This window comes from Drosophila santomea, chromosome 4 (genome assembly GCF_016746245.2).
Source record: "Drosophila santomea strain STO CAGO 1482 chromosome 4, Prin_Dsan_1.1, whole genome shotgun sequence".
NCBI lineage: Eukaryota > Metazoa > Arthropoda > Insecta > Diptera > Drosophilidae > Drosophila > Drosophila santomea.
This window is the reverse complement of record NC_053020.2, coordinates 355,191-377,728: the sequence shown is the minus strand read 5'-3', so window position 1 is coordinate 377,728 and position 22,538 is coordinate 355,191. Positions and strand designations below refer to the sequence as shown.

Sequence of the window (22,538 nt, the reverse complement as noted above, 5' to 3'; positions counted from 1 at the left end):
TAAATATATAAATATATAAATATATAAATATATAAATATATAAATATATAAATATATAAATATATAAATATATAAATATATAAATATATAAATATATAAATATATAAATATATAAATATATAAATATATAAATATATAAATATATAAATATATAAATATATAAATATATAAATATATAAATATATAAATATATAAATATATAAATATATAAATATATAAATATATAAATATATAAAAATATATAAATATATAAATATATAAATATATAAATATATAAATATATAAATATATAAATATATAAATATATAAATATATAAATATATAAATATATAAATATATAAATATATAAATATATAAATATATAAATATATAAATATATAAATATATAAATATATAAATATATAAATATATAAATATATAAATATATAAATATATAAATATATAAATATATAAAAAAAAAATATATAAATATATAAATATATAAATATATAAATATATAAATATAAATATAAATATATAAATATATAAATATATAAATATATAAATATATAAATATATAAATATATTATTATTTGTTTTAATATATTTCTAAATTTATAAATATATTTTTATTTATTTATTATTATTATTATTATTTTTTTTAGATATTTATAAATATATAGTATATCACCATTCGGTTTGTATAATAATTTGTTTTTAGTCCACCTGAATCATTAATCCGTTTGTATTTAGCTTATGTATGCTCAAACATGTTGAAGTCATATACTCCTTTTTATATAAACTATTTTAAAAATGTTCTATTATTGAGATTACTTAATTTTTTAATTAAGGCATAGATTGTAGATTTATTAATTACATCTTACTAAAATTGGTTTCTGAATTTTCTCGTAATATTTATCAAAAAATCTAGAATTCTTTCTCATAAAAACGAAAAGTTTTGACTTTCCGTTACTGTTCTGACACCGTTTAGATGAATTTTTGTATGCACATAAATGGTTTGACTATTTTTGTCTAAAGCCTATGATAAATGAGTTACAAGTGTTTCTGTTTGTCTGTATCTGTACTATGTACATACTTCCCTCGTATAGTAATAGCGCAAGCAACGCAAAAAAAGTTTGGTAATACTCACAAAAAACAAGAAATAACGAGATAACAATTATGAGATACCCTGTACGCAAGGGAGATAATAATATGATAAAAACGAAAGATGAAAGCCCGGGACGTTTGAAATTATTGTGGTCGAACCCATTACTACTCGTAAAGTAAATGGGTATACATACTAGATTCCTGTTTGTAAAATCGTCAAGAATTAGGAAACTATACAAATTGTACAGTTAAGATTAAGCGTGGAGATTCTAATGACTAGTACACAGCGCAAGTTTGTTTCAAAAGATTTTCACGAGCACATTTCGCCCGAAAGCACAAAACGCCTGAAACTATAACGCCCACATGCTGCAAATTATTTATTTTTTTATTTGTAATATTTTTCAATTCCTATCGATATGCCACAATCATGTCAAACGACCACAAATTGCAAAACGCTCTAGTCATACATATGGTACAGGCTTTTTTTTTATAATTGAACATTCAGCTCAACACGAAAAATTGTCTAAATCAATAGAGTGACAATGGAGCATTAAGTCGTAGGGTAATGAAGGAATCGCTAGAGCGATTGTGACTTATCTCCATCTCTCGCACACCTTGTCCTTTCTTTTTTTTTTTTTGTTAGTTTCTCGGTTAAAAACAAACTTTCCCAAAATCCTTATTTCTATTGCTGACTTAAAATAGTCGAAAAATAAATGGAAACAATTGTACCTTCCTTGATCATTGCGTTTTAACGCAGTATACATACATTTTTTATTATTCAATATCAATTTTAATTTAATCAAAATCGGATCAGTACATCATTAGGTATTCTTATTCAGTATACATCAGTGTTTATACTTGTTAGTCGTAGGGTACACCCTTTTGTACTAGATTGGTTGTTTTTTTTCAAATATATTAATACTGCAACGGTATGTAAGCTTTGTCTTGCCGAAACTAACTTGATTTTTTGTTATTGTTTCCTTTTAATTTTCAATATAATTTTATAATTGTAAATTTCTAATTGGAAGTCGAAAGTATATATTATGTATATGTATATATTAAAATGCAGAGACACATGCAATTACTACACATCACAATTACAATAAACTTAATGAAAAAATTGTAATTTATAAAACGAACCAAATGTAACGTTATCTAGGTAGCTTATACTATAGTTACCCAAATATAGATGCAAGAAAAAGAACGGGGCTTTAATTAATAAAATTATTCAGAATCTTGTGGTGACTATGCAGTAAAAGCTTCTTAAAAAATATTGCCCCACCCACTTCAATGATTCACGGGTTAGCTACCAGCAGATAACTTGATCTGAAACTTATTTTTCAAGCCATATGAATGATAAGTACGTAAACTTAAAACGTTTTAGCATGCACTACCTTATTCATCATCTAATAAAATACCTTCTCACGGTACTATAATGAAAAAAACATCTGTCTAAATTATAATAATAATATAACATTATAACAGTATTCATTTTTACAGGCCAAAGGTACTTTTATTATTATAAATACGCACTAAAAAGAAACTCAAACTCTATACACATTTGTTCGTTCGCTTTATTTGGATAATATCAAAAATTTGAGCCCGCATTATCTAATAAAACTTATGCATGTCAAAAACTGTATTTTTACACTCCACGTATGTATCAAACAACTCCCTTACCGGCAAATGCAAAGACCTAATATTGCTAGGATGAAAATTAAAATAGTTGTATCTAAAGCGTTTTATAGACACCCGAAAAAACAAATTAGTTTTGTGCTTTTTTTTTTGTTATAATCATTTCAAATTTTATTTTTTTTATAGGAATTTACATGAAGTATATGCAAAAATATATATGTATATTTAAACTGTAATGTTGTTTTGTTCGTTGTTTCTTTTATGCTTATGTTTTCGTTTTTGTTCGTTTTTTGTCTAATTTTGTTTGTTTCAGTTGCGTGTGATTCGTGCTTTCCGCTCGACATTGGAAGACCTAAATGAACGCCGATCGATGCACAGTTTACATAGCTTACGCAGTCCTCGTGCGGGTATCCCAGTTGCAGTGGGCGGTGGTAACCCGTTGTACAATTTTAATCTACTGAACCCCAATTACATCAAGCACCAGCAACAACAGCAACCAAAACTACCATCGCAAACTCAACACAATGTGTCAAGTGCCATGCTGCCGCCGGACATATCTTATATTGACGAAGACCCGCAGCAGCAACAACGTACTTTGCACAACGGACTAACTTTCCAGCGCTCAGCAATGCCCTCAGACGACCCTTCCTCGAGCCAAAGCTTCTTTAAAACTGCACAAACCTTGCAACAACAAATACATGATAAAAACGAAACTAAACATTCCAATGGACAGAATGAGACTCGAATTTAAACGGTTTTAGTGGGTGTTTGAAATATTGTAGCGTCCCGAATAAAATTAATTTTGTAATTCATTTGAGGCATCAAAACGTGGTTAAGCTTAACAATTCCAAAAAAGACTGGACATGCTACTTTAAACGCAATCACAAATTAGTGACTTAACGTGTTTAAAGAAATATATGCTACTGGACATACTACTTTAAACGCAATCCCAAATTAGTGACTCAACGTGTTTAAAGAAATATGTAAAACCACATGCTTATTTCGAAACAGTTTTTCAAAAAATAAGTGTATGCGCGATAATTTTTCTATTAAACTTTTTACTCTAAAGGGGCAAACTTGAATTTATTTTGCTTATTAATACAGAAATGCATGTATAGAAAGCAATTTCGAAGATGTAACATTATTTATATGAATTAAATTGTTTGTATCCTTATCCGTATAAGAAACACCCTATAGAAAGATAACCAATATTTTCCAGGGGTTCATTATGTTCCCTTATTATATTGCCTAACTTTTCAATATAGAAAATTTAAGCAAGCATGAATTTTAGGAAACTAACTTCGTCTTTTACAAAAACAAAAATGTATTACTTCAGTTGTATTTTTTTACTAACAACATTTCAAATCTTATGTGTATTTTCTCTGATAAATGTGTAGTATTACCGAAATTTTAAGCATATGGTTGTTTGTCAACATAACTGCGTTGTTCAGTACTTTTATCGCAGCTTTCAAATTAACATCACAAAATTCCAATGGCGTTATTTTCCATATCTAGTAATGATAAATTTACAAATTTCTACATTTATACTAAAAATGCCTGTAAATGCGAATTCTCTTACGATGTAAAGAAATTTATATGATTAAATATATTATTCACATAGAGGCGCATACAAATGAATAAAGAATAAGGTATTTTTATTGATCTTCTTATTAAGCGGTCGTTGATGGAAATTAGCATACATAATAAATAGAGCTTGGCATGTTAACACATTTTGCAGGACAATTCAGAAAAATTTTTTATATAATTAATACTTGTCTTTAGCATATATTGTCCAATTTCTTATAACAGACCTGGTGTGTCCTTTCCAGAATTATTAGTAGGTAAAAATCTTAATCATATTACATGAATATTTGTATTTAAATTATTTTACAAAAACTTACATTGTTATGATAAATACATATTTTTGTATACTTTTAAACAACAAAATTTTACTTAGTAAAACATATTTATTTGCTTTTAAATAATTGAACAATAATACATTAAAGCCAAATGTTTGTAGTGATCCATTTTATAGCGGCAAGATTAATATAAATTTAAACCTTCTTATGACTATTTTACTCTTTCCCACTTATTTTTTCTGTGTTACTTTCTATCTCCCTCTCTTTCTCTTCATTCTTAAAGGTAATAGGCGGCGAATTGCAAGAACGCTTAATTCCGGTCCCATATAGCAAGAGCAACACTGATCAAGCTGTAAGCCTTTGTTTTATGTTATTTTTACACTTTTAAAATAAGCCGAAATATTAAGTTTGATATCGGCGAAAGTGTAACCATTAGAGTGAGCTATGATGATATACTTGTAATACGTTTGTCATTCATTAAGAACACAATTTTAATTTTTTGTTTAAATCGTCTGTTTGTCCGTAATAATTAGCTCTAAATGGAAGACAAACACAGGCTTAAATAAATAAGCCGGATTTATTTAATCCACCTAATAGGAATGATATATATTATATATATAAATATGATATATTCGGAATCCCGAATATATCCCACATATTTATGGTGCCATTTCTTTGTAAACTATGATTTTTGTTGGTTCATATTGCCCACTGGTTTTTGGTTTAACTTTTATCCTGTAGAACAACGATTTAATTTGTTGTTTAGTATGTTTGTTCGTTACCACTTAAATTAAAATAAAGAAATGGTTGTTGCATAATGCATGATTAAACGAACATTGCTTTTAGATTGTTGATTTGATGAACTACTGTCGTCCGAGTTGTGACAAACTTAAACGCGATATTAAATAGGATAAGCTGCACATATGAACTGTCGTTACTGGTTATTTGTCCGTCTGTATTTATTGGTCTTTGGATATTCCATTATTAGCTTAAGATCTGAATTACAATTTTTGTGCGCGCATCTGCTCGTAGTAAAAATTGTCAACATTACTTTGTATTTCATTTCAACTATACATATGTATACTTAAATGAACGTATGTTCATATGTACACAATTGGATCTTTAGCTTGGCTGATTAAAAAATTTCTTCTATACTGTTTTTAATGTCTCTTTTGTCACTGTTCTTGGTGTTGTTCTTTTCTTTTTACTAAATGTACGCTTAGATTCGTGTGGTAAACGCATTCCGCCAGGGTCTGGACGCCCGGTACGGGGATCACACAAACACATCCCTGGCAGAGGTATTGCGTAAGCAGACTTCGTTGAGCAAACGCCTTTCGGAAACATCTTCCATTGAGTATGCCGATAATATACCTGATGAGCTGACCATACCCGAAATAGATGTCGAACGCCTATCATCCCACAGTCATACTGAAACCGCAGTTTGAAGTTCATTGGCATCCATATCCATAGAAAACATACAAACCGCACACATTCTTAAAAATAACAAATAATAAAAATCCCTGGCACAGCTTAATTGTGAGTTTATAAACAATTTCAATTAAATTTTTATACAAATTTGTTGTTTAAAATACCAGAAAATGCAGCTATGAACTGTTTAAAAATCATTCTGTAATTCAGCAAATAATAAAAATAAATCCGTACAGAAAGTGTATATTTTCGATTTTGTTTGTTAATATGTGTGCTAACAAAATATAAAAGGTACTTAAAATTACTATAATTATAAAGCAAAGGCAGACATCCTTGAATATAACAATTTTTCCTATAACTAACTCAAAATGATGAATGAAGCCATAAATTAATGTTATATCGTATTACATTTAATAAATGCGTAACTTATAAAACATGTTTTTATTTACTTACCCATAGAAAAGGTTAATAGCAAGAGCACGGAGTATCAACAAATTTTTTTACCGGTCCGATGCTTACATAAACGATTTAAACGTTTGTGCTATTTGGGCAAGGCTCCTCAGCTAAGCTTTAGAGAGCGAAACACGAATTTTTTCATCTAAAACTACGTGTTTTAAGAGTTAATACCTATTTGTTAAGTTAATGCTAATTTTTAACCATAAAAAAAAATTTTTTTTGTTCTCTTTAATTCATATTGGCATATTTAAATAAATGGTATAATCAAACATAAAAGTACAAGTCTTCGTAAACCTTAAAAGGTAGCTCGGTTAAAAAATTCTGGAATTATAATAAGATAGAATTAGATAATTCTGAAAGAATTAATCACCTAGAAAATCGTCGATAGGTGCTACCCAGAACCATACTAGACCATATTCAGAAAAAATGAACTACTGACGGATTTAAATAAAACTCACATTTTATTAAATTCTTTTTGCAGTGACTTATGTAATACCCATTATCGTATTATTATTGGTAAAACAATTTAAATATGTACACAAACTAATTTAGCGTTTAAATTCTTGAGCTTGCAATTGTGGATAATTTTATTTTAGTTTAAAACAAATTAAATATTATAACACGTTTCAATAATAAAGCAATAACAAATTAATATATTAATGAATTTAATTTAAATAAAATAATAATTTATACCTGGTAAGCTTAAGTTATTTTGTTATCCCAAAACAAATTACAGAGACAAAATTATTGTTTTTATAACGCTATGTCGAATCATAACTCGTCAGTAAAGCAGCGTCAACAGGCTCTAAGCAACTGGGACAAGTAAGACTTCTCAATAACCAATCATCTATACAATTAACATGATAAATATGCATGCAAGGAAGATAACGTACAGCTTCATTAATACAAAATTCAGCCATGCAAATAACACATTCTCGTTCTTTTTTCGAGCACCCGTCGTATGTTCCTATCGGCAAGTACTGCATTAATCCAATACGCTTTGCAATTTTGACTTGATTTTCATCGGAAAGTTGACGAATATTAGAAGATGGCGTACGCGTTGCCGGAGCCGACGTGGAAGGGTAAAATTCTCGTTGATAATGCTCGCCCTGCTGAAATTAAAGATTTATTAAATAATATAATAAAAGTATATATTATTATAGACATTTATAATCATAATAAACATAACGTTGGGACACAAAATATAACACAAAAAAGGTTATCTTAATTAATTTCTGCACAACGGGTATCTATTAAGTCGCGATCTTAGATGACGCATTGAGAATCGGGTACCACTCTTTCTGCTGACTTGTTTTCTATTCCTATATTAAGCTATAGCCCAGTAGAGCCCCATTACTAGAGATGGTCGACAGAAACGAAAAAAGAAATGGTTAGCCCCCTAAAATTAATACCAACCTATATAAATGTGCTACGTACGATCTTTTAATAAGCAAAGTTCAGCAGTCGTCCATTGACTACCAAAGTAGTAGGAGACAATACATTTTTGGGTGAACACTTATCTAATCCAATTAGTTAAGGAAGCGCGAAAAGTCGAAAATGTTAGTAGAGTCAGTAGAGGCACGCCAAAAACTACAGCTCCGTTTCTTTTTATATGAAGCTTAGGTATCAAGATACACTTTTCATGGTTTCCAAATAATTTGTATAATTTTATATTGTCAGTAACATCGTCTGCAATGGGGTTGGTATACACAGCTGCTGTCAAAATAATCGTAGTACCAACAGACGTTTTAAAACAACCTTAGCTTAATTCATTTGATTTTCAGAAAAAAATAAAAATAAGGAAAAATGGGACAAAATATTACTCAGTCAAAATAATAGTACAGAATCTTTCAAAAATTATAATAGCCAAAAATGGTTTTAGATGATTCAAACTATAAAAAAGCCCTATATATAATATTAGGTATTTTGTACATACATATGTATATCCTTTGTTTTTATTATCAACTAAATTCTGGTATTTGTCCATAAAAATAGGGTTCCATGTAAATTTAATATAGGCCCGCCCCTTTGTAATTCTTCCAAAAATTTAAAGTTTTTATTTTCACGACTTCTGCCATAACATCACATAAAACATTTTCAATAGGATTTATAGGATATGGTGACTGTGCGGCTCACTCCATGTCATCGACTGCATTGTTTACAAAGCACTGTTTGCCAAGTTTACTTGTTTTAAATCATTGTCCTGTTAGAACGTCTGAAGAAGTGGAGTGTTTTCTAAGGCATATTTGAGCACCACGTTAAAAATTCTAACTTATATATAACCATATAACGTATATATTATATAAAACCCTATAATATATAATTCTTCTCCAAATCATAATTGATGAACCGCGGTGCTTTACTATTTCTCAGGTGTTTTTTGAAGAAAAAGCTCAAATACTTCTAATCTAAAATACTTCCGAGAGTCACTGCTTTCAAAAATAACCATTTTGGTTTTAACCGACTCCTCAACATTCCTCCTCTTCTTCAAGGGCCAAAATAAGTGATGTCTGGCCAACAGCAGGCCCGAAAAGCTGAATCGTTGGCTGTCCTCCTAAGGAAGGACCAATAACTTGGGCCAAACATGAGTTACAATTGCTGACTCTTATTTATTTGCGTATTAAACCATAGTAAAAGAGAACCCAATAATATTTTGCCTCTCGACATAAACCGTTTTCTTAATCATATTTAGCCCCCAAGCATTAAAAAATAAAAAAGTACAAGGAATTAAAACACCCAAGAGTATTGTAAAATACCACAAACCTTGTTTAAAAGTGATTACATTTTAATTTTATTACGTATTTAAATGGCACTATTATTTTGACTGGGTCAAGCATGTGCATACTTGCAATTAAGAGCGATAAAGAATAAAAAGAAAGACGGTTCTCGTCATAACATAACTTCACATTCTTAAAGAACACTTATTTATAATCTGCAAGAGAGAATGCAATAGTCGAGAATTGCACCTTTTTTTTGGAAAATCGGTAGAAATATGCATTTTGAAGCCCAAATCTTGGGTACTGAGCAAGAATCCGTTTGCTTTATTTTAAAGTCATAACAAGAGAGAACGCTTTAGTCGAATTCCCCGACTACCTGATACCCGTTACTCATCTAGTAGAAGTGCGAAGGAACTGACAGTTTTTGGCGGATTGTCGGCGTGACAAAAAGATTTTTGGAAAATCGAGAGAAATTTACAAGACTAACAAAAATGTGAAAACGGTTTGTGGGCGTTAGGGTGGGCGTGGCAAAAAGCTTTTCTGCAGATCGATAGCAATTTATAATACAAATAAAACAAGAGAGTACGCTATAGTCGAGTTCCCCGACTATCTGATACCCGTTAGTCAGATAGTGAAAGTACGAAGAGACATTTCCACACTGACCGTTTTTGGCGGTTTGTGGGCGTTAGAGTGGGAGTGGCAAAAAAGATTTTTTGCAAATCGTGGCAGATCTGGGCCCAAAGTTAGGGTGGCAAAAAGTTTTTCTGCAGATCGATAGAAATTTACAATACTAAACCAAAAATGAAAAAATATCAAAACATTTTTCAAAAGTGTGGCACTTTTGGGAAATGGTTTGTGGGCGTAAGAGGGGCGTGGGCGTGGCAACATGAGTCAACAAGCTAGAACTGCGTCTATGTCTGTGGAGTGTGCATGCTTAATCTCAACTTTCTAGCTTTTATAAGTTGTTTCTGAGATCTCGACGTTCATACGGACAGACGGACATGGCCAGATCGACTCGGCTATTGATCCTGATCAAGAATATATATACTTTATATGGTCGGAAACGCTTCCTTCTGCCTGTTACATACTTATTAACGAATCTAGTATACCATTAACGGGTATAAAAAGGATTTTTACAACATTGAGGTGATATTTCGACGAATCCATTCATTGGTTTACTGTTGGTCATAAACGGTTACTAATTGGTAAATCTTGTATTTCTTTCAAAAGTGGTCGATTATTGTTAAATCCGCACCGGTGCATTGGTACTTACATGGTACATTGGCTGTGCCCCGCTGATTTGCCCATTAGTACTGTCATTGCCGCGTAAAAGTGAAATGTCATCTGAAGTTCTTATTTTTAAACAATTACCCATTTCATTCGAATTACGAAGATAAAGCTGAAATATATAGACACGTAAAGAAAAAATATAAAGCCGCGTTTTAGCTTATATTTCAATTAATTAGTAAAAATTAAGACTTATAGAGAGCGGTAGTGTTTTAAAATTTTAACTAACAAATACAAAATAAAAAGTAGATACAGCTTGGCTGAAATTCTGAAATCAAGTTTGCTCGGATGTATTTTCCTTTGCCATTTACGCGTCGAATCAGCGCGTTGTAACGGAAAACGAACAGCACACATATGCGTGCGGGTTACAATAAAGTAACGGTAAAAATCTGGACTTTGTACCGGTAATACGGACTAAGGACCGTAAGAATGAAGATTTTGAGGAATAACCGCACTATAAAAACTATATAATCGGGTTCAGCGCTGGAAGTTCAGGCAGTCAGGCATCAGAACACGAGTAAACAAAATAAGGTAAGTTCAATATAAGGTACGAGTAAATTTATGCAGGGCAAGGCATTGGTTTATATCGAACAATGTGCACTTGAGTTGTTGTGCTTGTGGGTGGATAAGGCTGTAAAAAAAAAAGACAACAACCGGTCATGATTCCGGCTGTTCCCCGGAATCTTTTAACCACCTGTACAATCTCCTCGTACTCTTCTTTTTCAAAGCAGTAAAATGTTCTCTTTTTTTGGACACTACCCAAAACGTAACCGTATTTAGGCCAGTTATAACCACACGGACACTACAAGCACGGCACGCGGCCGAAATTCACGTTGCCGATCCTTAAAAGCCATTCCTATTCGGTCAGTGTGCGTTCCAGAGGCACAAGGATATCCTTAGATTAGTGCTTCGACGCGGCCAATACTCCTGGCCAGGATTTCAGAAGGACCCAAATACATACGTGCAGAAGTGTAACATGGAAACAGTATCAACTGTATTGCCAGTTGCCAGTTTGGCTAAGAGGCACCATTGGGAGAAAGGTAATAATGATTTGCTTCCAAACTGACAGCTTTAACGAGTAACGTGTAAACAATAATTAATCTACTAATCATAGGAAACAAATCTGTTTTTGCTTAATAATTTTAAACTTTGAACTAAAAAAAGGAAACTTATAAATGTTTCTCAAAAACGTACATCGGATTTCAAAAACCACTTTTCTTAATAATTCGGAAAATACTAAGTTTGAAGGTACTTATGCATGTATGTATGTATATAAAATGCAGATAATTAATATACATATTCACAACGATCTTAATAAACATTTGTGTAAGCAGTTAATGGTGCTTATATAAACTTATAAAATATTACTTTGTTTTAAAATAGATGGCTCCCTTCCGCTAAACGTTCAATTTATGAAAAGTCGACTTATTACATATTTGTCGAGTATTTACCTATTTGACAATAAATAGACCAAAATCAACAGTGCTGTTTGATAGTATGACCTTAACTGCTTCATGTAAATTGTATAATACTAGTTGTGCACTGAGATAATTTACATCCTCACGGATCGCCATACATTTGATTCATTATTAAGTTTTTTCATTATTTTTTTTTATTATTAAGTTTTTTCATAATCAAAATAATACCAAAGGCTTTAAATGTTTATGTTGCATGCATGCCCTACCGGTCTTCTGCGATGTCTAACGTAATATTAATTAGTCAAAATAGGAATTACCGAAGGAAGATAATACACTAAGAGACGAGTCATACCAGGAGAATGTAAAGTCCATTATAATATACTTGCACGAATTAAAATTTGTGAATTATAAAACAATTGTTAAAAAAAAGTGGTAAAGATAAGTTAAAAAAAAATCAAGTTATTTGTATAGTGCTCCATTCGAACGATAAATCCAAAACAAGATTTTATAGTCAACATTAAAATGATTGAAAATGTTTTTAATGACTCTTTTTTTAAATTTCACATTTTCAATATAAATTTATTTCAGTAAATTACTCTTCTAGACAGTAAAAATACATTGACATTATAAGAAATAATGTTCTAGTGCATATGTTGATGAGATGTTTAAGAGAATACTGCAGCTTTTTAAGTAAAGTATCTACCTTATGCATAGTGCAGGTTTGCGGTATACATAAGTATGGTAACAAACAACAAAATAATATATTATACTCATGTAAGATCGTACCTATATATATATATATATATATATATATAGGCAAAATCAATAACACGTTAAATCAATAGTCATGCGAAGACAAAACTCTACTTTTGGTTGCCGTGCACCTATTTCCATATGAGATGCTAATTTGGGTAAAGTGTTTTTGTAGAATATGGTATTACGTTCCACAGTTGGTTGCCGCTATACACGATTTTAAAATGTTAAGAAGGCTCATCTCTAGTAATTGATTGAGTTGGCAAAAAGATGTAACCTGAATCAGATTATGCCCATTACTATTGAATTGGGCAGTCATGACTGAGGAGACAATAATTTTAGTGCTATTAGTGTTGGTTATGCTTGTGGGGTCGTATTTGGCAGGTAGCATACCGATGTTAATGAAATTAAGCGAGGTTGGTACTATACAAGGGCATTTTAAATACAACAATTTTTAAATGCGGTAAATGTTATTAGGAAAAACTAAAATGTGTCACTGTGCTGGGAGCTGGATTGTTAGTGGGAACTGCTCTAATCGTTATTATACCGGAGGGTATTCGCTCATTGTATGTGGGGAGTGCGCAATCCCGAAACCTAACATCGGTTCCGGAGCAACCAGATTACTCACAGACCATTGGACTTTCCCTTGTGCTTGGATTTGTCTTTATGATGCTGGTAGACATCTGTCAGCGAAAGAGCAATGCTGGAAGTAATAAAAAAAACAATGCCACACTAACTCTAGGATTGGTTGTACACGCCGCAGGTAAATATGCTTCTACATGTGTACCTTGCAATTCATACAATTTTGTGTTTCGTTGCAGCTGATGGAGTTGCGTTGGGAGCAGCTGCCACAACTAGCCATCAAGACGTTGAGATAATTGTATTTTTAGCTATAATGCTTCATAAGGCACCAGCAGCATTTGGGTTAGTGACTTTTTTACTGCACGAAAAAGTTGACAGACATCAAATTCGCAGACACCTAGTGTTGTTTTCCCTGTCGGCACCCCTTTTGACTATTTTAACGTATTTTGGAATCGGCCAGGAGCAGAAGGATACTTTAAACTCCGTAAATGCTACTGGTATAGCTATGCTGTTTTCCGCTGGAACATTTTTGTACGTAGCAACTGTTCATGTTCTACCAGAGCTAACGCAAGGGGGATTGTCAAAGAGCGATCAGCAAAATTATCATTTGCTAGAAGAATCTCGTGATGCTACGCATGATATAAATGGAGGCAATAGTATACAAGCATTAAAATATAGTGAATTGGTTATTATGATTTGCGGTGCACTGCTTCCGCTGATTATAACACTTGGACATAAGCACTAGTATTGGCGTCTAGACATTTTTGGCAATACATATGTTTGTGGTTCAATCTCTCGAGTTTACAATTATTTACATTAGGCGATTTGCACAATGAAGTTTAATTAAAGTAATTGTAGTAAAAAAGGTCCCAATTTATGCCAAATTTGGAACCGACGTCAACTTTTTTCAGTTTTCTGTATGTTTTAGTGATTTAAGAGGCCTTATCCGAGGATGCAAATAAAACAACCATAGTGCGGAAGATAAAAAAATAATATTGTTTCTCTTTCCGTTTTGTTTTATGAAGACTTGGCTTGTGATTGGCCCAGCAAGCAAATAGCATCGGAATTAATACCCCTGCCGTAAATGAATAGATGTATAATGTACATATGTTAAAGTTGTGTTTTTAAACGTGCGATCGCTGAGAATGTTAGTAAGAACTTGATAGACTTTCCCGACCAATTGGTGTGCAGAAGATTTGATCGGGGTAAGCTTAGAAAGTAACCTTGGCTAGCGGGTCATCGGAGCTTTCGCGCTCCGCAGGACACCGAGGCTGTTCCCAGGAGTGTATGCTTAGAGAAGTGCTAGGCTGGTAAAATAGTAATAAAGACAATTTATAATAATGTATTTGTGTATGTAATTACCCCAAGGATGGAACTACCTTTAGACACTTAAAAAAAAATTGTATTGTTTTAATCGTTAAGTGTATTGCCTCAGATAATCGTGTCAAAGTTTCAAAAGCTAATTCTTGAAATTGTAGAACGGATGCCTTCCGGAAGTTACTGGCGCCATACCAGTCTTTTCGATACCGCAAACTTTAGATGTCATTTTCTCTAAACCATGTTTTCTACAATTGTGTAAGTGAATTTTGTTTTTCGGAGCTAGTTTGACAGTTCATTTTCGACTTTTGAAAACATTTTAGTTCATAGACTACAAAAAACCCTCCCGAGTAAGTATGTAGTTATGATTAAATAATCTAAAAATTTAATTTAAATTTTCACTTTTGAAAAAAGTTATTTTTACCTTAGGCACAACGCTTAATAAATATTATATATACATATATATTTTTTATTTAGCGTCCGTGTATATTAATTTAAAATCTGTGCAAGTGGACAATAATTAAATATTTTCGTGGGGGACATTAACGTAAGGGAAGTACCTAAGATGTAGTTGTGTAGAGGTTAAATTTATATCTTAATGTTGGGTGAGGTCAAGTGGATTCTCCGCAGGCGTCTACGGGATTGGCTGTTGTCCAGAAGGTTGTTAGCCAGGTGGTTGGGGTGATTACAGATCTCATCTACCACCCATGGGATCCCGAGCTCCTCGTGGATGATGGAGTTCTCATGGTAGGGATCGGCGTTGGAGACCATTCTCAAGCATCTGTTTTGGAAGCGCTGGATCATAATTCGGTGTGAAGTAGTACCCCACAGATGAATACCGTATGTCCAGATCGGCTTATGAATGGCAGCTTGTGTTTCTCTCGCTGTTTGGATTTCTTCCCAATGAGCCAGTGCAGTTGTTTGAGGAGTGTGTTGGCCTGGATGCGCTTTTTGTTGAGGTGAGGGCCCCATGTGAGCCCTTGGTCCAGGGTCAGCCCTAGGTATTGGGGGGCTGGTGGTCGTTTCAGCCAGAGATCCAGAGCATCAAGTGGTCTTTGGATGATGGCTGATGCTTCTTGTGGGTTTGTTTCGGTTACAAGGAATGCGTACCGTCTGCATAGGTGGCTATTGAGAGGTTACGGGAGGGTATGATAGGGAGGTCTGCTGTGAACAGGGTGTAGAGAACGGGTCCAAGGACGCTGCCTCAGGTACTCCGGCTCGTATGGGCCTTGGAGTGCTGGTTGAGGAGCCGCATCGTACTTGGAACTCTCTTTCTTCTGTGTACGATTTGAGGCGGGCGAAGTGGGAACTGGGAAGATGGGACTTAAGCTTGGATAAGAGTCCAGGGAGCCACACTCTGTCAAACGACGGTTTCAGTTTTCTAAAAGGCGACTTTATAATATAAGCCTCTAATGGTAGTTCCCCCTTTAAATGATTAATTTTGTGAGTTGCAGTGAATCCGCGAAAAAGGGTGCGTGTCTTTAGCAAAGGAATCCGTTAATCCATTTTTTCATTATTTCGATTCGCTCCTTCCTGACCCTTCTATCTAAGTTGTATTTGCCTGTTCAGTTGCGTAATAAATGAACGTAAGGAATAGTCTCAATTATCTTCAATTATAAGATTAGGAATGAAGTCATTGTAAGTATTAGTTCGTGGTTGTATTAGTTCCAATAATTCAATAAGTTGGTAAATCCCTATATCGTAGCAATGCAGGCCCTTTTTACTTATATGTACGTTTATCGCTATCGCAGCAAATTATCAATATATATATTTTTCCGTACCAATAAATCTTCTCTAAGACAAGATGGATTGGTATCGATCGACAATTACCTAAGTTTCAACCGACAATAACTACCCACGCAACGCTGATGCAAGAAAGTTAGATCGAAACGTTCTTGGATCACAGTTTTTCATGGCTTTTATCTTAAATATAAAAATATATAAATGTGTTCAATAAAAATACGACTCTCCAATTAATAATTTGATGTACTCATTGTACGAAAACATTTTTTATCAACCAAACTTATAAAATAAAATAAAAATTTAACTGATTCCTTAACAATATCTATGAAACGACACGATTTGAGTCATAAATTTGTTTAATAGAAGTCGTACAAAACCCAGAAAGCAAATGAGAGAGTCTGGATTAAGTTCCATTTATTTTTTGTTTATTCCGACGAAGGTCAAGAATTGGGTATATAGGCTGACGTTGGGCTTATGTCCTTTTTCTAAGTGACTGCGCTGGTTGCGATACAGTAGAGTTGCGCTGTTGGGAAGGGGTGTTCCACGATTTGCTTATGCAATACCTCGCTGTCGTAGAAATCAACACGTTGGGGTCTATTTCGGATATATGTTCATCAATAATCTTTATTTATCATGCTTCAAAATGCACGGTAATACTTGGCACGCACCACTATCCGCACTAGAGTGTGAAGCTTCTGCCCTTATCCTCTCATTACGCGATTTTTATTATCGACACTACCGTTGAAGCTGAGTCATTGCTTTCGTGTTGCTGGTAGCCGGTCGCCAAAAGTTTTATAAAAAAAACTAATTTAAAATAAGATGACGCAATTATGCATACTATATATAATCGAATGTGTTAAGCACAATGTGTTGCAATATAGTCGGATAAGAATGATTCTTTGATTCAATTCCATTTAAAACAGATCGAAGTCGGATTTCGAAGTCAATTATGTATTAATTTTTTAATCTTTTATAACAGAGCTGTCAGAAAATAAAAGTCAATCACTTACCAAAATAATAATAACCCCTATTTTAAGAGAGTATTCGCTTCTATTTTTATATCCGTTACTTCGTTGTAAAGTATGTAACAGGCAGAAAGAAGCGTTTGCGACCATATAAAGTATATATATTCTTGATCGAGATCAATGGGCGAGTAGAACTGGTCATGTCCGTCTTCCAGTATAAACGCCTCGATCTCAGAAACTAAACAAGCTATAATGTTGAGATTAAGTTAAGTTAAGTTAAGTTTCCAGAAAAGTGCAAGTTTGTTTCCAAATGTAGCCACGCCCATAAACCGCCCAAAAAATAAATTACCAGACAAATAAATTGTTTGCCACGCACAATTTTAAAAACATTTATGGATATATTTCATTTCTTTGTTAGTTTTGTAAGTTTTTTACCGATTTGCCAAACACATTTATTAGTGTTGTAAATTTCGATCGATTCACCAACAAAATTTTTGCCACATCCACATACAACCCAAAGCTGCCACGTCCAACCTTTTGAAAAATGCTTTTATTTCTCGTTCGCACTTCCACTACCTGATAGTCGGGGAACTCGACTATAGTTTTAGTTTCAAAGTTTACTGTACATGTACATATGTAATGATCGAAAAAACTGTCGAGGTAAACGATTCGGTGAAAAGTACAATTATTTTGCTGTATTTTTTTTTTGGATATAAGCGGCTTGTCGCTAAAAGATGAGATGTACTAACCAGAGGTCCTTTCATATAACTTTGTATGGGGACCAACCAAGCCATCGAGTTTCCATCGCAATTACCGGACTGACGCTATAAGCGGAGTCGTTATAACCGGATTCTACTGTATATATATATATGAAAAATATAATGTTTTTTCTAACATTTTCAAATTTAACAAACAATAATTTAATGAACAATACAAGAGATATCGTTTCCATATTATTAGATACCTGTTACTAAGGCTAGTGAGAGAGCGAGGATGGAAAGTTGGGTTTCAGATAAGCTTATTCGATTGACTTGGCTCTTGATCAAGAATGCATGCATATATGTATGTATGTACATATACGCATAATTTTTAGGATCAAAAACTTGACATTTGTATTCCTATTTTGAATACCGAAGAAAAATCATACATATATATTGGTTGAATCCTTCAATGCTGGAAAAAAATTATACGTATTGCAATCATCCGCAATGAGAAGTCCGCAAGACGTGGGAGAAAACCATCAATGGGATCCCATCACGCCAAAACAGTAGTGCGCGAGAACAAGAAGGATCCATTTAAAGCTGCTACCGAACTGAAAAAGGAGCTCAACATATCCGCTCAGAAAACATGGTTTAAAAGCCTGTAGTCTAAGGAAAATCTTTTTTTTTTAAATGGGAGACACATCGCCAGCTCATTAAGTTCGCCTTAATATTTAAATTGGCCATGCGAAAAATTGAGCAACATTAAATGTTCAGATGAGAGCAAGGTTGTGGTGGCAATGGATCTTTATCGCATGTAAGGCGCCCTAAGAACACCAAAACCAATCTACACAGTAGAAACAATTAAACAAGGAGGATCCAGTATAACAGTAGGGGCTTGTTTGTCGTGCTATTGAGTTGGGGCAACACATTGGATAAAAGCCATAATGGATCAACATATGTATGCGGATATTTTGAAGACGGTGACGCTGCCCTTAGCCTAAGACGATATGCCGCTAAAATGGGTCTTCCAACAAGACTAGGGTCCCAAGCACACAAGCAGGAAAGGACTGGTTCCAAAATAAATCTGTTCCTGTTTTGGAGTGGCCTGCACAGTCCCCAGACGATTACTCCATCGAAAATTATTGGTCGGATATTAAAAAGGCAGTTTTAGCTTCTAAGCCAACTAATAACGAATACTTTATAATTCGGCTATAATTAAGGATTCCCTTAGCAAAATATTTATAAAACGATGCCTGCACCTGGTTAACTCCATGCCAAAACGTTAAGGAACTGTTTTTGGTAATAAGGTTTAAACTACCAAATATTAAATTAGTGGAATGAGCGTAGTTTTAATTAGTGTTCATTTCCTGAAAAGTTAATGGTTTACGCTTTCTAAAAAGGTATTTCAGCTCCTTTTAAACCCTAATATGTAGGTAGGGAAGTTATTCAAACCTTTGTTGTGTGTTGCTATTTTATTTTTCACAACTGTATGTGTCCATACAACAAAAACTAGTTAAGACGAGTAAAATAAATATATAGAGATCTCTTTGGTTTGATTTTTACGAAATTAATTCAAAACAGCAAAACAGCCCGCCCACCTTGGCTTGGTACAGATGCGCCGAGACGCCAATTTCTAAGGAAAAGGAAGTTGTGCTTGAATTTTACCCTTGGCTGTGATTTTTAACTAAATAATAAGCATATAACCTTGTCGAGGATATTAAAAGAATATACACTATTTTTATGTTTGACATTTTACATTTAATTTTAAAACATCTAACATTAATTGTAACGCTTCCGGTGTATTTTATATTTATAACTTCTTACATTTGTTCATCTTAGTCATCGAAGCTTGAAGAAAGCAAAAAATTAGCTGCTAGTTCCTCGTTCTTTTCACAAGCGAAGTACGCTTGCAGTACAAGGGTCTCTGGAAATCCTAGGGCTTTAAGCTATAGAAAAATATTGTGTATTTCGACAGTCAATATATAATTATTCAGTCTTATACCCGTTCTATTGCGTCCTGATCTTGGCGATTTAGACGAATGGTTGAAACTCCTAAAGGTTGTTCCAAATCTTCGTTTTCCGCTGCGCTACCACTTTGTTGTGCTGCACTTGTAGCCACTGTTGATCTTTCGGCTGAAGCGGCTTCTAAATCTGACGAAAACAGGTTGTTAACATTAGCCAGAGTTGAATGAGTTCGCGCACTCGAAACGCGGGGTACTGTTGCGCTTGACTCTGATTCGCGTTCAATCGGTTGATTTAGCATATTAAGAAACGCATCCTGGTTCTCCGAAATAAGTTGTAAAAGGGCTGGGTTCGTCTGACCAATCTATTCGTAAAAATAGTTATTCTACGGGTCATGCAATTATTATTGTACTTACCTGCTGCAATACCGCATGCAAAAGGTGGGGGTTTTGATATATTAAAGAACGCATTTGAAGAAACTGTGGCTGACTACGTAAAAATTCAAAGGGGTCTGAAAAGGTAATTTTTAATTAATTAACTAAAAACATATAGTTATGCCCTGTCCTTGAAGATAATTGTAACAAAAATTCGGTGGCTACCGATTCATGTGTACATGTTGGTGTACATCTGTGTTCATTGAAATAGCAGTGCGAGTTTAAACTATGATTTACATTTTTAATGGTATTTAATTTTAAACAATTCAAAAAATGATTTACTTTTTTCAATAGTTTTGAAAATATGGAAAAAAACAACATAAAAGGTCTAAACTCTGATGTTCACTGAAACAGCAGTGTTTGGAGACTGACCAGTTTAATTGGGTTTTGGCGAAGTCCAACTGACTAAGGGGGGGCACCTTTTGTGGGCTCCTGGCACTTATTTTTTCATACAGTAGTCGTTGTCGAATAGTAATAGATTTCCATATTCAACTCAAACGTAATGTCCCTAGCAGATGCAGAAGGAATTACCTTGCTGAAACGAACCTCAATCCTCTGTGATTATTTCGGGTCTCTTCGCTGGAAAAATGCAGACACTCCTATTACAATGAACAATTGTGAATTTACTCAAGAAAGTAAAGATAATATGGATAACTTGAAAAGCTAACGGGATTTTTTTTTAAAGTGTATTTTACAAAAATAATTAATATAAAGTCCTTTACAAAAATACCTTAATACTTCTTAGTTTCTCATGCACTGCTTTTTTAATGAACACAGCTGTATGTATGTATGTAAATTATACTGTAAACTAAGTTACTACTTATATTTCCAGTACTAAGATAACTCTTTTATGATTTATGTTTAAGCTTGTATGTGCCATATAGCAAGCAAAATAGTATTATTTATATCACTTCATTAAGTTGATATCACAAATGATGTTTGTTGAACCTGCGACCGTGACATATGTGCACCCTTATTTTTTTTAATTTGCTACTGATTTTGATGTTACCTGAATTTGATTCTGATGGACGCTCGACAGAGGATGCCGACCCAGTTTGTGGTCCGTTAGGATTCGTTGACTCATTGACGTCATTGTCAATAGTACCTTCCTCTGCAGGTATGCCATTAATGAGATATTCAACGGCTCTTTCCGGGTTGTTATAGCTAGCAGCCATCGCACGTTCCACCTGCTCTCGTGGGTAACCCATTTCCACCATTGATAGGACAGTTTGGTTGTATTCGTCACCCATAAGCAAATTAGATTCAGCGCGCGATTGTAAGGAAGCCTGGGCCAACTCGCCAATCAAGTTGTCAGTAGATATAGGTGTGGTTTCACTTAATAAAATTGACTCTTCTGAATTTCTGGTGACAGGGGGGGAATTACTATGGTTGGATTCTTCGCGGGGCATTGAATCCTTTAAATCGTCAGTGCTAGTCAATTTGTCACTTTCTTTTACACAAAGCTGATTAGGATTTGAACTAGATGAATCGCGTGTCAACATTACCACAATGAACTTTTTTTCATCAACATTGTATGAACCAACAGTACGGTCATCCGTCAATATGACGCCAGCATAAATCAGTTTTTGTTTTTCGGCGACGTACTCCGGACCGCGCTCGTCGAATATTTTCTTCTTGAGTTCCAAAACCTTGTTAAAAAGAATCTCAGCTTATTATGATATCACAAATTATTTGTAGCAAATAATTGTATATACACACATATTTATATTGCAATAATTACATGTATGTTCATATATTTCATTATATTTGTATATGCCTATATAAAACACATACCGTTTTTTCCGGGGCAAACTCTATAGTAAAAGTTTGCTGTTGAAGATTTTTTATTGTAATAATCATCTTGTATATTAGACAAAACCAAAACTGTATTTAATATACATATGCACAAGCTGACTCGCGCTTCCCAAAAAACGCTTGACAAAACGATTTGTCATCAGAATGACCGCACTTTGTTTAAAAAATTATACCATCCTGCTTAAAGATACCAAATCGCAGAACGATCCACACTGTCAAATAGTTCTTACAACATATTCACACATGCTGATGGCAATGCAGCGAGATAATCAGGCATTATTTACTGTATTTATTTGGTGGAACTAGTCAATTAACTTTTTGAAAACAACAGGTTGACATGAAATATACATATTTTAAAATATTTTGCAATCTCAGCTAAA

At 33.4% G+C, this 22,538-nt stretch overlaps 4 protein-coding genes across 18 annotated transcripts in view; 2 read left to right on the top strand and 2 right to left on the bottom strand.

The window, feature by feature from the left end:
- The window catches only part of LOC120454879 (plasma membrane calcium-transporting ATPase 1), a 39,054-nt gene extending 32,802 nt beyond the window's left edge, over nt 1–6,252 (top strand). For 5 of the 9 annotated variants that reach the window (XM_039640452.2, XM_039640451.2, XM_039640453.2 and 2 more), the window contains one exon: nt 3,035–3,533. In XM_039640452.2, the coding sequence (XP_039496386.1) occupies nt 3,035–3,472 (438 nt within the window). In that variant the 3' untranslated portion in view covers nt 3,473–3,533. Of the gene's footprint in view, nt 1–3,034; nt 3,534–4,863; nt 4,933–5,803 lie in introns of those variants that run through there. The other 4 variants (XM_039640458.2, XM_039640457.1, XM_039640455.1 and 1 more) reach the window with 2 other exon arrangements.
- A 654-nt stretch (nt 6,253–6,906) lies between these two features.
- LOC120454880 (RING finger protein 11) lies at nt 6,907–11,993 on the bottom strand. 5 transcript variants are annotated; one of them, XM_039640463.1, is made up of 3 exons: nt 11,920–11,993; nt 10,455–10,580; nt 6,907–7,576 (listed from the first exon to the last, which is right to left on the bottom strand). In XM_039640463.1, the coding sequence occupies exons 2-3, from the start codon at nt 10,554–10,556 to the stop codon at nt 7,226–7,228; spliced, it is 453 nt and encodes a 150-aa protein (XP_039496397.1). In that variant the 5' UTR covers nt 10,557–10,580; nt 11,920–11,993; the 3' UTR covers nt 6,907–7,225. The 5 variants fall into 5 exon arrangements, with proteins under 5 accessions (XP_039496397.1, XP_039496401.1, XP_039496396.1 ...); XM_039640467.1 differs by having other exon boundaries at nt 6,907–7,573; nt 11,837–11,971; XM_039640462.1 differs by having other exon boundaries at nt 11,837–11,970.
- An 886-nt stretch (nt 11,994–12,879) lies between these two features.
- On the top strand, nt 12,880–14,566 carry LOC120454825 (zinc transporter ZIP9-B). Its single transcript, XM_039640291.2, has 3 exons — nt 12,880–13,055; nt 13,117–13,402; nt 13,461–14,566. Exons 1-3 carry the CDS (start codon nt 12,957–12,959, stop codon nt 13,964–13,966), a joined length of 891 nt encoding a protein of 296 aa, XP_039496225.1. The 5' UTR covers nt 12,880–12,956; the 3' UTR covers nt 13,967–14,566.
- Nucleotides 14,567–19,682: 5,116 nt separating this feature from the next.
- Nucleotides 19,683–22,304, bottom strand: LOC120454824 (UV excision repair protein RAD23 homolog A). Of its 3 annotated transcripts, none has more exons than XM_039640289.2 (5): nt 22,138–22,304; nt 21,353–21,992; nt 20,326–20,420; nt 19,950–20,264; nt 19,683–19,893 (listed from the first exon to the last, which is right to left on the bottom strand). In XM_039640289.2, the coding sequence occupies exons 1-5, from the start codon at nt 22,201–22,203 to the stop codon at nt 19,783–19,785; spliced, it is 1,227 nt and encodes a 408-aa protein (XP_039496223.1). In that variant the 5' UTR covers nt 22,204–22,304; the 3' UTR covers nt 19,683–19,782. The 3 variants fall into 3 exon arrangements, with proteins under 3 accessions (XP_039496223.1, XP_039496222.1, XP_039496224.1); XM_039640288.2 differs by having other exon boundaries at nt 19,950–20,273; nt 22,138–22,302; XM_039640290.1 differs by lacking the exon at nt 22,138–22,304 and having other exon boundaries at nt 19,950–20,273; nt 21,353–21,793; nt 21,849–21,990.
- Between the last annotated feature and the right edge of the window lie 234 nt (nt 22,305–22,538).